General features: G+C 39.1%; 1 protein-coding gene across 1 annotated transcript in view; it reads left to right on the top strand.

The window, feature by feature from the left end:
• Nucleotides 1–14967, top strand: part of luzp2 (leucine zipper protein 2) — a 172430-nt gene that overhangs the window by 97398 nt on the left and 60065 nt on the right. The window contains exons 4-5 of the mRNA XM_078256804.1: nucleotides 653–734; nucleotides 6846–6908. Of these exons, the coding sequence (XP_078112930.1) occupies nucleotides 653–734; nucleotides 6846–6908 (145 nt within the window). The remainder of the gene's footprint in view (nucleotides 1–652; nucleotides 735–6845; nucleotides 6909–14967) is intronic.

Below are 14967 nucleotides of genomic sequence, written 5' to 3' on the forward strand. Positions count from 1 at the left end.
AAATCAATGTACAGCTCTCTTGGCAATTTAGCTCAGTTTAGCTACATGTATTTAACAAATACTTCCTCATTTACTCCCTTTAAATGGTTAATAAGGTGGTAATTGTTGTATTATTGCATCATTTATTCCTAAGGTTCAGGTTATCCTCCAGATTCTAAAGACCCGGAAACACTGACCAGAGCTGACTGAGCTATTTTTTGGAGGGGGGCTTAAAGAGACAGGCGCAAAAACGGAGCGTTAGCGTAGAAATAGGGTGTAAGCATGTAATCATATTCCACTAGAAACCCAAAATAAAATAAATAATAATAATAAGTATGAACATGAAAATGAGCATGATCTGTCCCCTTTAAGAACATTTTAAGCTTTCCTTTTCCACACTTATTTGGCAAAACGTGTCAACATTTGTGTAACCGCTCTAAAACGTCATGAACTTAAGTTATTCCAGTATAACAGATGACAACATGTAAACCGCTGTTCAACACAAGTTAACATACGATACCAGGTGGAAATTGCTTTACCCAAATTACTTTCTGTGCTAAATGGTTCTCAATAGTGTTGTATTTAAGAATTCTGTGGCAGAGTGGTGGAGACCTCTGAGGGGGTAAGGAGGATGTGCTAACAGAGTGTTTTTCACTTCCCTCTCACTTGACAGAGAGGAGATGAAGTCCCTCCAGGCAGCCTTGCAGAAGCAGCTGGATGAGGCAAATGAGAGAGCAGAGAAGCAGCAGGCCACGGTAAGACAGAGTTGACCTGACCATCAGCATCCACTCTCCTCTAACCAGCCCCGTCACATGTCACACAGGCCCCTCAGTGATCCACACTCATTACCCAGCAGCCAGCTCTCTAGCCTCCTTGCCTTACCACTTAATTGAAACTCTCAGAAATTGTGAGAGAAAGCTTTGTGTCTTCTCCCCCAACTTCACCAATATATATAATAAGAAGAGACTAAGGCTTTATAACCTAAGAACATGTACTTATCTATCCATCCATCTCTCCATCTACAGTATCCGCCTTTCCATCTATCCAGCTATGCTGCCCAATGGACTGTCACCTTGCTTTTAATTCAATTCCAAAGTACCTTAAAACACTATCTGGCAAATGAAATTAAATTAATCACTTGGTTTATAAAATAATGTGCAACCATTTTCCAGAGCCCAAGGTGGTGTACTGAAATTGCTTATTTTGTTTGACCAACACATTCTCACTCCCATCTCGTAAAATATGGACGCTTGGTCAGGTACCTTTGTCGTTGGTATTGACGCTAAAAGTCTCCTAAACTAAACGCATTTGGTTGGGACTATTGGCGTCCCTTTTGACGCAGTTAGGTTAAGGAAAAGCTCGTGGGTGGGCTTACGTTTCCGTGACTCGCGGGAATAACGGGACGATTGTGTTTAGGAAAAGGTCGTGGGTGGCTTACGCTTCCGTGACACGCGGCAATAACGGGACGGTTAAAGACACACGTGGGACACAAACCCCCTCCTCCTCCGTCTCCTGGGTGAAAGTCCTGTGTCTGACCCATCCACCACCCTGACCAACCTCCCTACGCGGACTTTCGTCCTTACATACTACTCGCTAAACCCCGCTTCAGACGCTGACAGCCACTGTCCAAACGTCTGTATTTTACAAGTTCGGAGTGAGAATGGGTTGGACAAACAGTCCTGAACCAAAGATATTACGTTTACTATCATATATGTTAAAAAAAACAAAAATCGTCACATTTAAGGAGCCGGAACAAGTGAATGTTTGGCATTTTTACCTGATGACTAACAAGATAATTTGCTTAATTAATAGTTGATAATTAGTTTTCTGTTGATCAACAAATGAAATAATTCTGCTCTGATTTTTCAAATATAATAATTTATCAAAACTCAAGCTTTTAAATAATTATCTATGCAGACGGCTAAGTACTTAACCGAGGTACTTGGGGTTAAGTTGCATAATGTAAATCCAACTCAATGGCAAATTGGAGTATATTAAGATGAGTTGGATGTGTGTCTGTAACAAGGCATTGACCTGGAACACTTTCACCAAATCTTTTTTTTTTTATATGTATTTATATATAAAGTCCATCTGTTCATCTAAAATGTTTTGCTTTAGTTTCTAACCATTATACCAATTATCTTATTATTGCTATTTTTGTTATTTCTGTCTAGTAAGACAATCTTATTGCTAAAAAAATATGAATATGTAATTAAATATCTGTCATGAATTAGACTATTTTACTGTCTGGACCCTACGAAGGCTAGTAGCTGCTATGGTGAAGGCTGATACAACTGCATATTAATACAAATAAACACTGCTAAGACACTGCTCTGGAAAATGTAGCTTTTCAACAAAATGATCATTCTTCAGTAGACAAACGTTTGCGTAAACCTGTATATTATATTAATATATCTATTGTTTAAACTCAACTCCACTAGCCTCGTACCCCAAACTGCTGTAACTGCTGTGTCAGAGCCCCAGCCCAAGTTTAGTGGTATAAACACAAACTCACTTAAGATACATGTAGCTAGTCTAGATGTTTTGATATTGTTATTCATGCATGAGCTCTATCGTACTGTATTGTCTCACATTTGTGTCCTCATACTATTCAGAGAGACCACCTGTTGTTCAGCCAACAAACTCCTCATCAACAAATTAGCATGAAGACTTTCAGGCTGCAATGACATCTACAGTAGCCCTGAAGTTTTTTCTGGGATTTGCAATATATGCTAATAAAAAGCTTTTCCTATAATAGTCCCGGCTTCTTATGCACAGGCATTTAATAAGCACAGTGACGTGGCGATCAACAATCTAATAATCTGCACTGTGAGACTAACAATGGTACAGTTACATTTCAAGTAACATTCTTGCCATTTTCCTAAGACCAGTGACAAATCCCAGATGCTGGGTTTTATGGTTTGAGTTTGACATTTATGTCCTGTTAAATGGTATTTATCACCCCTGCTAAGATTCAAGATTAAAAAAGAGCACCTCTGCAGCATGCAAATGCCACAAACCTTTAATAGAACAATGAAATACTGTATCTGGTGTAGAGTCCTCATGTCCGCATAAAATTGAGTTGGAAAGAGAGAATCGACATTAAGAATCTAATAAGCACCTTGCAAAAATAGTTTTAAAAATATTTATTGCAGTTTTTGCTGTGCAGAAACTACCAAAAGCACACACAAAGCAGAATACATTTGTTTTTAGGTAATCTATAGGTATGGGCAATGAGATTCAAGCCAATCTTTATTTCAGACTGCGTTCTGTATGGGGAAGTTTTGTATTGCTCTGATTGTGCATTTGGTGGTGTCTGTATATCAGGAGTTGTAATAAATATTTTCATTTTTTGCAAGCAAGGTGCCTCTCCAACTCCTTGGTTTAGAATACTGCACTGAAAATATAGAGGTGCTGCATATGCAAATAAAAATATATTTCCAATGAAAATGTTTCGAGCCTGTCATTTGACATCTTCACATTGCTTGTTTTGTCCGATCAACAGTCAAAAACGTTTCAGTCCAAGACTTTAACCCAAACTGAAATATCTCTACAACTATTGAATGGACTGTTGTAAATATTTGGTACAGATATCAGTGGTGCCCAGAGGATGAATCTTAATGACTTTGATGATCCCCTGACTTTTCCTCTATTCAATTCAATTCAATTTAATTTTTCTCTAGTGCCACCATGAGTGCAACCAAATGTCTTGACAGCAATTAGATGGCTTGCCACCAGGGGTGTAGTGGTAAAAAAAAAAGGTGGGCCACAGCCTACTGGTGTATGTGTATCCTGATGACATCGCTATAGGCTATCATTTGATGGTACCAAGGGTATCACTGGTTGTTCCCTCATAGGTCACACAATCACTATTCAATTCATACATTCATTCTCTCTGGAATTGTCCTGTCTCTGTTTCTTCATTCTCTGTTTGTCTTACCTCTTTCCCTCCTCTATCCTCATCTCCTCTCTCTATCTCCCTCCTCTCTATATCTCCTCTCTCTGTGCTCTCTGCATCATTGTCTGTCTCACCTCTGTCTGTAAAATGAAGTTAAAATGGAGAAAGGACACCACATCCTGTTAAGTAGACGGTCACATTATAAGGACTATAGGCTAACCCTTTCAGACAAACCATTAACATAAATGATTTAGCATGCATTCAATGTTTAGGTATCCAGTCTGAAAGCTATAGCCTATCTACACCTTTAAGTTAATTGACTTAATATTGTCTCTGTGCCAGTACCATTTCGAGAAGGGCAAGGGGGAGGGGGGACATTTCAAATGGTAGCCAGTCAGAGTAAACTATCCCAGTTATTTCTCTAAGGACTTTATTATGTCTGGGATTTGAAGCCATGTAGCATCACCCACAAAGTTGTGAAGACCTTGTACTCTAGATTGTGTTTTATTGGTGAGCTAATTATGATTAGTTATTTATCTGACAATATATCCTGAATTTTACTTGTAACATGGGCTAATGGGAAAAGGTAGAGGTGACTTGCAACTCTCTGTCTGAAAACAACGCCGTGGCTTGTTGTGTCAGTGGCATGAATCTACCGTGAACCAAATTAACCTCAAAAACATGAAGTTTAGTACTGTTTTCCGAGCTCACTCACTTTGGGCTTGTAGCCGAGGCCGTTTGCTTGTTTGCATCAGGAGGAGGGCTGCTGTCTTGACGGTACGGCGCTTAAAAAACTGGCAGATATCCATTTTTAAAATCCATTCATTACATGAGATGCGATGTAGTGTAGGCTAGTGACTGACGAGTCTTTGATGCAGTCTGCTGCTTCCTGCTGGCTACGCAAGAGATTGGTCAACACTGAAGTCTATCCATAATGCAGCGCAATATGGATAGACTTCGTCTTAGGTTTAACAACCTATGAAACTAATAATGAACAATACAAAACTAGAACGACATAAGCTTAATTTAGAATGGCTTAAGAACGATAGGCAATTTAGAGGTGGATAAATGCACTTTGGAGGTGGGTAAACGCTATTTCCGAATTTCGGGAGGTGCGTAAACAGCGTTTACGTGCGTTTAGCCTCCACTACATCCCTGCTTGCCACGGAATTTTGTACAGACATTCATGGCCCCTTCAGGATGAATTGTAATCACTTTGCTGTTCCTGTTCATCTAGCCACAATATTGGATCAAAACTTTTAATGTATCCAATACTTTGGTTTACTTGCACAACTAAGGCTATTCCAATCAGCTTCAGCTGTACTGTGTTTTGTGCTACTTTGCAAATGTTAGCAAGCTAACATGCTAAATTAAGATGGTGACCATGGTAAACATGACCTGCTAAACATAAGCATGTTAGTATAGTCGTGTTGAGGGTGTTAGCATGGCTATAGCAGTATTGTTATTTGACAAATGATTAATCCTTATTAAAATTGTTCTAGATACATTTTCTGTAGAATGAATCAATGGACAAATCATTTCATGACTACATCATTTATATTTCAGGAAAAATTATCAATTTTCCATTTAGTCTAGCTCAAACAACACCTGGTTCCTGCTACGCTTCATTTTCCTGCTCACTTCCATTCTTTACATTTAAAAATCCACATAGAGCTAGCCGATTTTTGTAGCTTAAAAATAGATTAAAAAAAATGAATAATAATCATTATGTAACTTTACTTTTCTACTCCTTTTTAACTGAGGACCTGCACCAGGATGTGTGTGTTGTTGTTTTTTTAAACCATTCCCGGGGGCTGTGGCGGTGACTGAAAGGCTCAAACATGAACCTTGATGTTATCATGCCCTGCTTGGGGATGTGTGTCAACTGGGAAAGGCTTAGTTTACAGTTCCTTAGGGTTCTTAACTAGTATGAGGTCACCAGCCCCGCCAATCTTTTCCTTTTTGTCCCCCAGACTATCTTGATAACCTCTCTCAAGGACACACAACTCTTAAAAAACGTCTTTTCAGAATGGAGAACAGAAAGAAAGACGAAACCTTGGCATATCTATCTCACCCACACAAACACCAAAGAATTCAATTTTCTATAAATATACGGTAGCCCATGGCAGCAGTTTGCCATCTGCAGTTGGTGTTTGAACCTCTGTCTGGCTGCTAAACACAAGCCACAGGCCTGTGCCAGCAAGACATGCTGGGTTCATGATACAAGGATTGCAATAAACAAAGATATCACTCTGGAATGGTTAGCATATGGGCTATTAAATCAGGAACACAGTGGAAAGTAGGTAGTTGCTCACTGCAGGAATACATGCCTCAGCGTATCACATGTACTGCAATCAGAGAGCCTCAATATACTGCCTCAATGTAATCTTACCAGCACTGCTCATGCTGGTTAAATGATGGCCAAAAAATCAAACACTGTTTAACAACTTGCACTGGTATAATCACAAGCATTCAGTACACTTAGCTTATGCATATAGGCTGCTTTAATGTATCATTTTAGTAAATTGCTAATTAGCAAAGTAAATGCTGCAGCAGGATGTTCTTTTTTTTTCTCGGGGGCAGAGACTGAACATGGCCTTTGTGTACTTGTATGTATTTGTGTATCTTTGTGTGTATGTTATCATGCCCTCTGCCTGGCGATGTGAGTCAACGGGTGTGGTCTATTTTATACTTCCCCAATGTGCCTCTCTAGAAGATAAAAAAAAATGTGACTCAGGAATATTGCCTGCTTTGTCTTTTTATATTAGAAGGCAGTACATCACATACTGACACTGCTTATCATAATCACTTTCATTCAATGCACTTAATTTCACATATAGCCTACTGCTTAAACGGCCACGCTCAGTACCCTAACCTTCATTAAATGTGTTCACTGAATGGAAAACAAACAAACAATGAAGCGGGGCATTCAGTATGATCATCTTTCTTTTGTCCTTTCTGTCTTTAGATCAAATTTCTTAAAGTGGAGATGGAGAAAAAAACCAAAATCATCAAGGATTTACAGCAAGAGGTGAGTCATCATAGTACCATTTAAGGCTGGTTTGAATCCTGCATTCAACATCATGACTTCTCAGTTTATGCCTTCATGAGGTATATATGTAACCATAAAAGAAGAATTAACTTTAATTTACTGATCAGGAACCCACTCCCCCTGCTTCGTCTACTTCCATTTAATTTTGTGATTTTCTGTGTTTGCCAAATGCCTTCTAACAATCTCCAGAGTACGGTGGCCCTGAAGTGCAAATCACAACAGCAAATAGAAAAACGCAACAGTAAATCATAAAACACAACGGCAAATAGGAAAACAGAACGGCAAATATGAAAACACGACAGCAAATAGGAAAACAAAACGGCATTAACTTCTACCGGAAAAGGTAGGGCCTATCTAGCAGAGGACGGAGCCTCCTGATTGGACAAACGGACTGTCTCTCTGTTAAAAGTAGGCGCTTTTCCATGTTTTTCACCTCTCCTTCCTGTTAAAAGACAGACAGTCCATCTGTCCAATCAGGAGGGTCCGTCCTCTGCTAGATAGGCCCTACCTTTTCCGGTAGAAGTTAATGCTGTCGTGTTTTCCTATTTGCTGTCGTGTTTTCATATTTGCCGTCGTGTTTTCCTATTTGCCATTGTGTTTTATGATTTGTTGAAGTGTTTTCATATTTGCTGTCGTGTTTTCTATTTTGCTGTCGTGTTTTCCTATTTGCCGTCGTGTTTTCCTATTTGCCCTTGTGTTTTCCTATTTGCCGTTGTGTTTTATGATTTGCTGTTGCATTTTTCTATTTGCTGTTGTGATTTGCACTTCAGGTCCACCGTACCAGAGAGAGCTTATTGCTTTCAATCAAAGGTGGACAAACGTTGACATAAATATATAACGCTCTGTTTTACCGAGCATGTTGTAAACACTGGAGTGTGTCTTTGATCATGATTGTGATCGTGACTGTCATGGTGTGTGTCTTCTGCGATGGATTTCTCTCTGCATGATTGTTGAACATCAGTGCAAAATAGTTTTTTTTCTCTTTGATTCTGAGGGGCTGACACCAAAGTTTTTACTGCTAATGCCTTAGACAGCTGGAGAAAAAAACGTTCTGCTGGCATTTGAGCTGTACTGAAGATTTGTGACACCACAGTATCTGCTGTTTGCTTGGTAGGAATAGAAATACACCAACAACAAAAAAACATCAAAACAACATTGGCCCATTAAATGCAACATAGATACTTCGGCAAGATGTTTAAAGTTGAATGTTCCATTGGTACTGTATCTGTGGTTTGTCTGTCAGCTGTGTAACACGAAAAAGGAGGTGGAAAATATCACAATGAAACCTCTGCAGACCAATACTGTGACAATGGAAAGGAAATCATTCAGTGCTAGCCATTTAGTTTTTTTGTTGTTTTTGAATGTTATAGATGGAAGACTCAGTTCAAAGTGTACAAGTAGAAAGAGCCTGCTTCCATATGACAATAAGGTTGTATACCTGTTTTTTTTTAAGTCAGATTAACTGACTCCATATGCACTAGAAATGCAAATACTAATTTGAGCTCATTTTGACTGCATTTGTTGAGCGAACAAGCTTTTGAGGTGATTAACTTAATGGCACAACAAACAAAGCGTGGCACATTCATAAGCCCTATTTGCACGGGAATAGTATTACTTGGGGACCTCTGGTAATTTGTAATAATCACGGAGGTCGTCTCTGATCTCAACCCTATGTGAATATGCAATGTCTATAATTTGTCTGTAATTTAGTAAAGTAAAAATTCCACCGCAAATTACCTCCCATATTTTGCCAGACACAGAGGTTGTGTTAGGTAGGTGGTGATGTCACAGTGGATATGACACATGCCTTTGGTGTGGGAGATCTGGGTTTGATTCCCACTGCAGTACATCAACCAATGTGTCTCTGAGCAAGACACCTAACCCCTAGTTGCTCCAGAGGCGTGCAACCTCTGATATATAGCAATTGTAAGTCGCTTTGGATGAAAGCGTCTACAATGTAATAACGTTATAATCAAATGTGAATCAGCATCTCTGTGATTCAGAGTTGCATTGGCTGCGTTGCCAATTATAAATCAAAGTTTGGACAGAGTGGGGGATAATGTAAGTAAATTCTAGTAAAATACAGACTTCGCTGATCCTGTGCGAATGCATCGCACAAAAACACCGACTTGGGGCCGTAATTTGTAAATCACCCCTGGTAATGTTGATGTTTTTTCTTGTGTTTTGAACTGCAGGCAGGCAATTTAATTGCATCACAAGATCATGAGAAATGGTGATGAAGAGATTCTAAAACTTTCCATTAGAGATGGTCCGATACCATTTTTTGCTTCCCGATACCGATTCTGATACCTGAACTTGCGTATCGGCCGATACCGAGTACCGATCCGATACCAGTGTGTCATATATTTTATTATGTTTTAACAAGTGTATACTACTATCCCTGTATGGATGTGATATTATTTCTATCTTTGTTGTCGGCCTGGCTCAAGTTAAACTCTTTGTGAAACATGAACAAACACAAGCAATGAACGCCCCAGAACTTTCTGTTATTCTGCAGTTTGACAGTCAGTTATAACGGAAAAAGAACATAAATAAACTACTTTAACGTAGATTTTCTTTAGGGCTTTATTACGTGGTATCGGATCAGCGCATTAACTCCAGTACTTCCCGATACCGGCGTTTTAGGCAGTATCGGAGCCGATACCAACATCTCTACTTGCCATGCCATACTGCTCACTGCTGCAGTGAGAAAACTGATTTTCGCCAGATGTTCAAATTAATTTGAGACCAATTTTGACTAAACTTTGCTTTGGTAACATTTTCAAATGAAGAACCAAACAATGACATAATGACATCAATTCACTGCGATCAAACTGTTTAGGGAAGTGCCTTCCATAATTAAGATTTCTGTAGATTTATCAGACATTACAGTCAATCGCAAAAGACAGAAAGGATCAGATGAATCTCAACAATCATGAATGTATTGACACATAAAAAAGAAAACTCAATGACATATTTGTTTTTATATATAAACTATATATATATATATATATATATATATATATATATATATATGAGTTTCTAAAGTTGGTATGCCTTGAATAATATTTCATAGATGCATTTAAAAAAGTAACATCTCAGCTAGCAGTTTAATATATATGAATGTTTGATTGTCATATATTGAATTTCTTCTTGCTTGCCTAACTCTGTAAGGGGTAATCAGAGCTAAATGCAGAGACACTTCCACAATCAATCACGTTATTTCACAGTAGGAGGTTGCCCATGTTGGCAATACTGTGAGACAGATTGCTTTTAGTGATAAAGGAGGCCATGATGACTGGTGACTTTTAAATGAACAATTAGGGATTACTTTATTCCTAAACATCATCTTGATTTGGAAATAGAACAGGTACCAAGACACTGACAGAGAGTTATGATAATTATCTTTGTAAACGCAGTTCAGTTTTCTGCTAAACCTCATTACCATAAGCCAGTCATCGATGTATACACTAATCTTGCCAAAACAAAGAGCTGGCAAGTTGTCAACATTTTGATCTGAATTATAGTGAACTGAAATGTAATTGAAGAGACTCGACAAATAAACGGTAGTATTTTGGTAGAATTGCCATGTAAATATTTTAGCATATGAACTGAAGTAGCATTGAGGTTAGTCACTGAGATTTACTCTGTAGGCAGGAGGACACAGCAAAGAGCAGGAGTACGAGAATGGGAAGCAAAATTTATAGACCTATTGCCCCCCCTATCATATAAGTGCTTGATTGTTGACATTTTTAAGATTTGCCTTTTTTTTCAGATCTTTATATCTTTGACGCTCGGTTTAAGGGCCTATATAATCATATAGGGGTCATTTGTGGTCAACAGTCCAAAACTCAAGTCTGGGAACTTTTCTGACATCTGTGACATTTAAGTCATGGCTACATGCAGAGAATCATTACCCTGCATCTATTACACTTGTGACTTACAGAGATGTTCTTGTGTGCTCAAAAGTCAAAAGTATTTAAGTATTATCATTTTACTACCGCAGAGTCTGTGCTCCTCGGTCTTACAGTCTTACTACCACATAATCCGCTCTCCTCTGTCTTACTACCACATAATCCGCTCTCCTCTGTCTTACTACCACAGAATCCGCTCTCCTCTGTCTTACTACCACAGAATCCGCTCTCCTCTGTCTTACTACCACATAATCCGCCGAGCCGATAATCGGGCGTTGGACAGTCTGTCGAGATCAGTGACCCAAGTCTGTCCGGTGTGTTCCGTGCTGTCGTCCGTCAGAGGGGCCGTCGGCCTTCATTTTGGCCGATTTGACATGTATAATCGGCGGTGCGGGCACTGCCGGCAGTCGGACTCAAATTACCTATCTGACTGGTAGAGTGCTAACCCGGAAACAGGGAGCAGGGTGACTAGAGTCTCTCAAAATCTGACGGAAATCTTTTAAACTGACCTTTGTCGATCTGAAATGAAGACAGATTCAGCAACTGCACAGCCTATTTCTCGCTTAAAATGTTTTCAGAAACACGTTTCGGTGAACTATTTTAGTACAATATGAGATCGTATTCTGAACGAGCCGCCATGACTGAGTCTGTCTTTGAATTTCCAGAGAAACCAGACCCACGTGACGCGTTCGTCCAATCAGCTGCCGGTTTTCATTTTTGGGTGACAATACAGATTAGCGCCGCCTGCTATTATGGAGACGTATTACGTCTCGTCGCTTTGGTGTGTTCCGAGGCACTTTTTTGACCAACTCGGGTAGACTGATCAGTCCAACTGCCTTTTCTGCCGAGGGTCGGCCATCTGGTCAGTGTGTCTGGGCCTTTACTACCACAGAATCTGCTCTGCTTTGTCTTACTACTACAGAATCCACTCTCTTCTGTCTTACTACCACAGAATCCACTCTCTTCTGTCCTACTACCACAGAATCCACTCTCCTAAGTCTTACAGTCTTTCTACCTCAGAATCCGTCTCATCGGTCTTAAAGCACGTTCTAAATTTTGCATCTTGAAAGGGAAGTCATCTGACAAAATTCTTGTATAATGACATACATTATATATCATCGAACAACACCATGAAAGATGCTACGGTAACCTCAAACATGCGTTTCTGGTGGTAGAGGTAACTGGACAATAGTTTTTTCAACAAAGTCCTCTGTTGTTATACAGTACCGATCATCTACCGTTTGTATCCTTTAATATTTATATTTGAAAGAAAATAACACTTTGTGCAATTTTGCAAAGCCAAAATAAAAAAGAAGCAGATAAAAACAGTATCTTGTGGACACTATTTTGAGCTTGAATTATTTGGTCTGTCATGTTCCAGTTCAAGATACAGTGCGCTCCATGGGACCAGCTCAAATACAAGGTATTTCTTCCCTGAGTATTAACATGAGTAAATTCATAGATATTATTTAATGGTAATATTTTACACTGAGTTTCCAGCTTATTAGGTACACCTATTTAAAACTAATGCAATGTAATACGATAGTCCTGCAATAAATTCTATCTTCATGAGGGTTATAATGTTCAGTTTTTGTGTCTACACCACAAGTGTCGGATAAACTTTATGGTCATTTTAGAAGCTGCAGTTTAATTGCGTTATACTTAGGTGTTTCTCATATTCATATTTTTCTAATATTTAGTAATATAGTATCATTAACGTACATGAACATGCAACAACAAAAAATGAAGGCAGGATTTATTACAGGGCTGTTGTATTAGACTGCATTCATGTAGTGTATCTAATAATAAACTGGCACACCTAACACTTGATTATCCATCCTCTATTACTCTAATGTAATACCATTACTCAGAATTGTTATTCTGAGTGGTTCTGTAAAGTGTATACAAATTCCTGATAGAGCTGAAATGAACATCTGTAAAGACAACCATATTCTTTGTTTACACCAGCATTCAGATTGTTTTTATGTCGCACATCACTGTGAATTGTGTTGTGGTGTCAACATGGAAGCTTTATGGCTGCAATTCACTGTGAAGTCATTATCAATGATTTGCTTTCAGGGCTTATTATGAGTATTTTGAGGGAGAATGATTTACCGACTGACTTGGATCCTGCTGGGATTCATCAAGTTCTCGCAGAGCTTTGTAATAGAGAGCTTTGCCACACACTCAGCTCCTTGCTACTGATGCTAATGTTTTGTTGTTTTTTTTTCTTCTAAAATGGCTTCCCGTCATTGTCTTTTTCGTTTCATGTCTTCCTGATGTAATTTCACCGGCTAAACGGCAGAAAAGAATCGTGCATCAGGGCATTTACTGAATAGCTCAGTGATACTCTTACTGGAAGAAGATAAAAGTGACAAGCAACTAAAGTAGGCAGAAAATGCAAACAGTATCATTTTATGAGTTGAACAGGACAAAGACAAAACAGATGAAACCACTAAAGTTAGAAGAGGCTTAATTTCATAGTCTAGCAAGTCATGTAGTTTTTATTTTTTACTTTTATTTGAATTACCACTGATTGATGCCATAAAGGTATTCGTTCATAGTGTGCTCCGAATTGTAACAAAGGCACAGATAAAATAAGAAAATGAATTGCATATTCCAAAGGTACCATATCCATAAGACAAAAAATCCATCTGTGACTTTTTTTATATTTGGCTAGTAAATGCCTGAATTATCTGTAAATCCCTGAATGATCTGTCTTATGAAAAAACTTCAAAAATAATTATCCATTTTTATATTATTTCTTTAAACAACACAATAAGCTGCATGGCATTATTGCCTTGAAGAATAAATGGCTTTCTCACTCCTCCACCAGTATATAACTCAACGACACAAAGAGGCTCTCAACACCATCAAGACTCTATCACAACTCATTTTACACACATGATCACTGACATGCATTAGGAGCAAAAGTGTACCGACAATAATGGAGGGTTACGGGAAATGGAGTGGGACGGGTGATGACATGCAATGTCATTTTTTTTTTTTTACACTGAATAGACAGATGATGCACAGCCTGATCGATTACACTCACGTATCAGAGACAGCAGGCCCGACCTGTTACGCAAGAGCGATGGTGGACTCGACATCCAGCGAGAGTGTTTATTGTAAATGAAAAAGGGGTCGAGTTAGATGGCAATGATCGATTTAAGTGCAGTGAAATGTTATGACAGTACACAGAATTACCTATAAGTGTATTTTCTAGTCGCGTTAATGCATTTGAATGCATGCATCACTCAGAAACTGCATAATCATTAAAATAATGAACCAAACTCCATCACAACATTGAATTAGTTCTGGCTTTGTGGTTTTATCTAGACACTTTTGGATGGTAAAGTTTACAGTTTACAGTTTGCACTTCAACTTGTGACCCTTTAGAACAAAGCAATGCCAATTTTCCGCACTTGATTGCAGGTTGCATTGGCCTGTAAATGTGAAGAATTAGCCACAGAGAGATTTTCCATGCCCTATCTATGAAATTGAATAATTTCTGAGGCATGATAATTCAAAATGATCCAATAATTCACAAGAAAAAAGAAAGATTCAAGCAAAGTCAATTTTTGTGCAACAAAGAATATATATTTGTCTGCCTTCTTAAGCAGGATTTATGGTTTTCCGGTGGCTCTACACAGAGCTTACGCCGTAGCCTACATAAGTGGCCTGATGTTTATACTTGTGCGCTGGTGTCTGCATCGTTCTAGTGTATCTCTTAAAGGGAATAGCAGGGCCAGCGTGTGTGTGTGCGTGGGGAGGGTGTGGTAGAGTGAGTGAGAGAGTGACGGTGACTTGCTCGGGAGCGAGTACCGACTCTGGAGGCGTAGTGAGAGAAACAAAGTGTCTCCCCAGTACTTTCTGACCACGGTCAGAAATCTGTAGCAGGAACAGTTAACCCTCTCATTGATTTAATGTTGTCAACAGAGAAGGAGAACCAGGAAATGAGTAGGGGGAAATGCGACGCTGCCAAGCCACGACCAAGCGGACCAATCACAGTTGTTGTGTTCTGCGTCGCCGCGACGCGTAGTTACATCTTTTGACAGGTGCACGTCGCAGGCTGCGGCGTAGGGTCCGTATCTACACGTACCTACGTAGGTACCTACGACATG

The sequence above is a fragment of the Sander vitreus genome, chromosome 1 (genome assembly GCF_031162955.1).
Source record: "Sander vitreus isolate 19-12246 chromosome 1, sanVit1, whole genome shotgun sequence".
Lineage (NCBI taxonomy): Eukaryota > Metazoa > Chordata > Actinopteri > Perciformes > Percidae > Sander > Sander vitreus.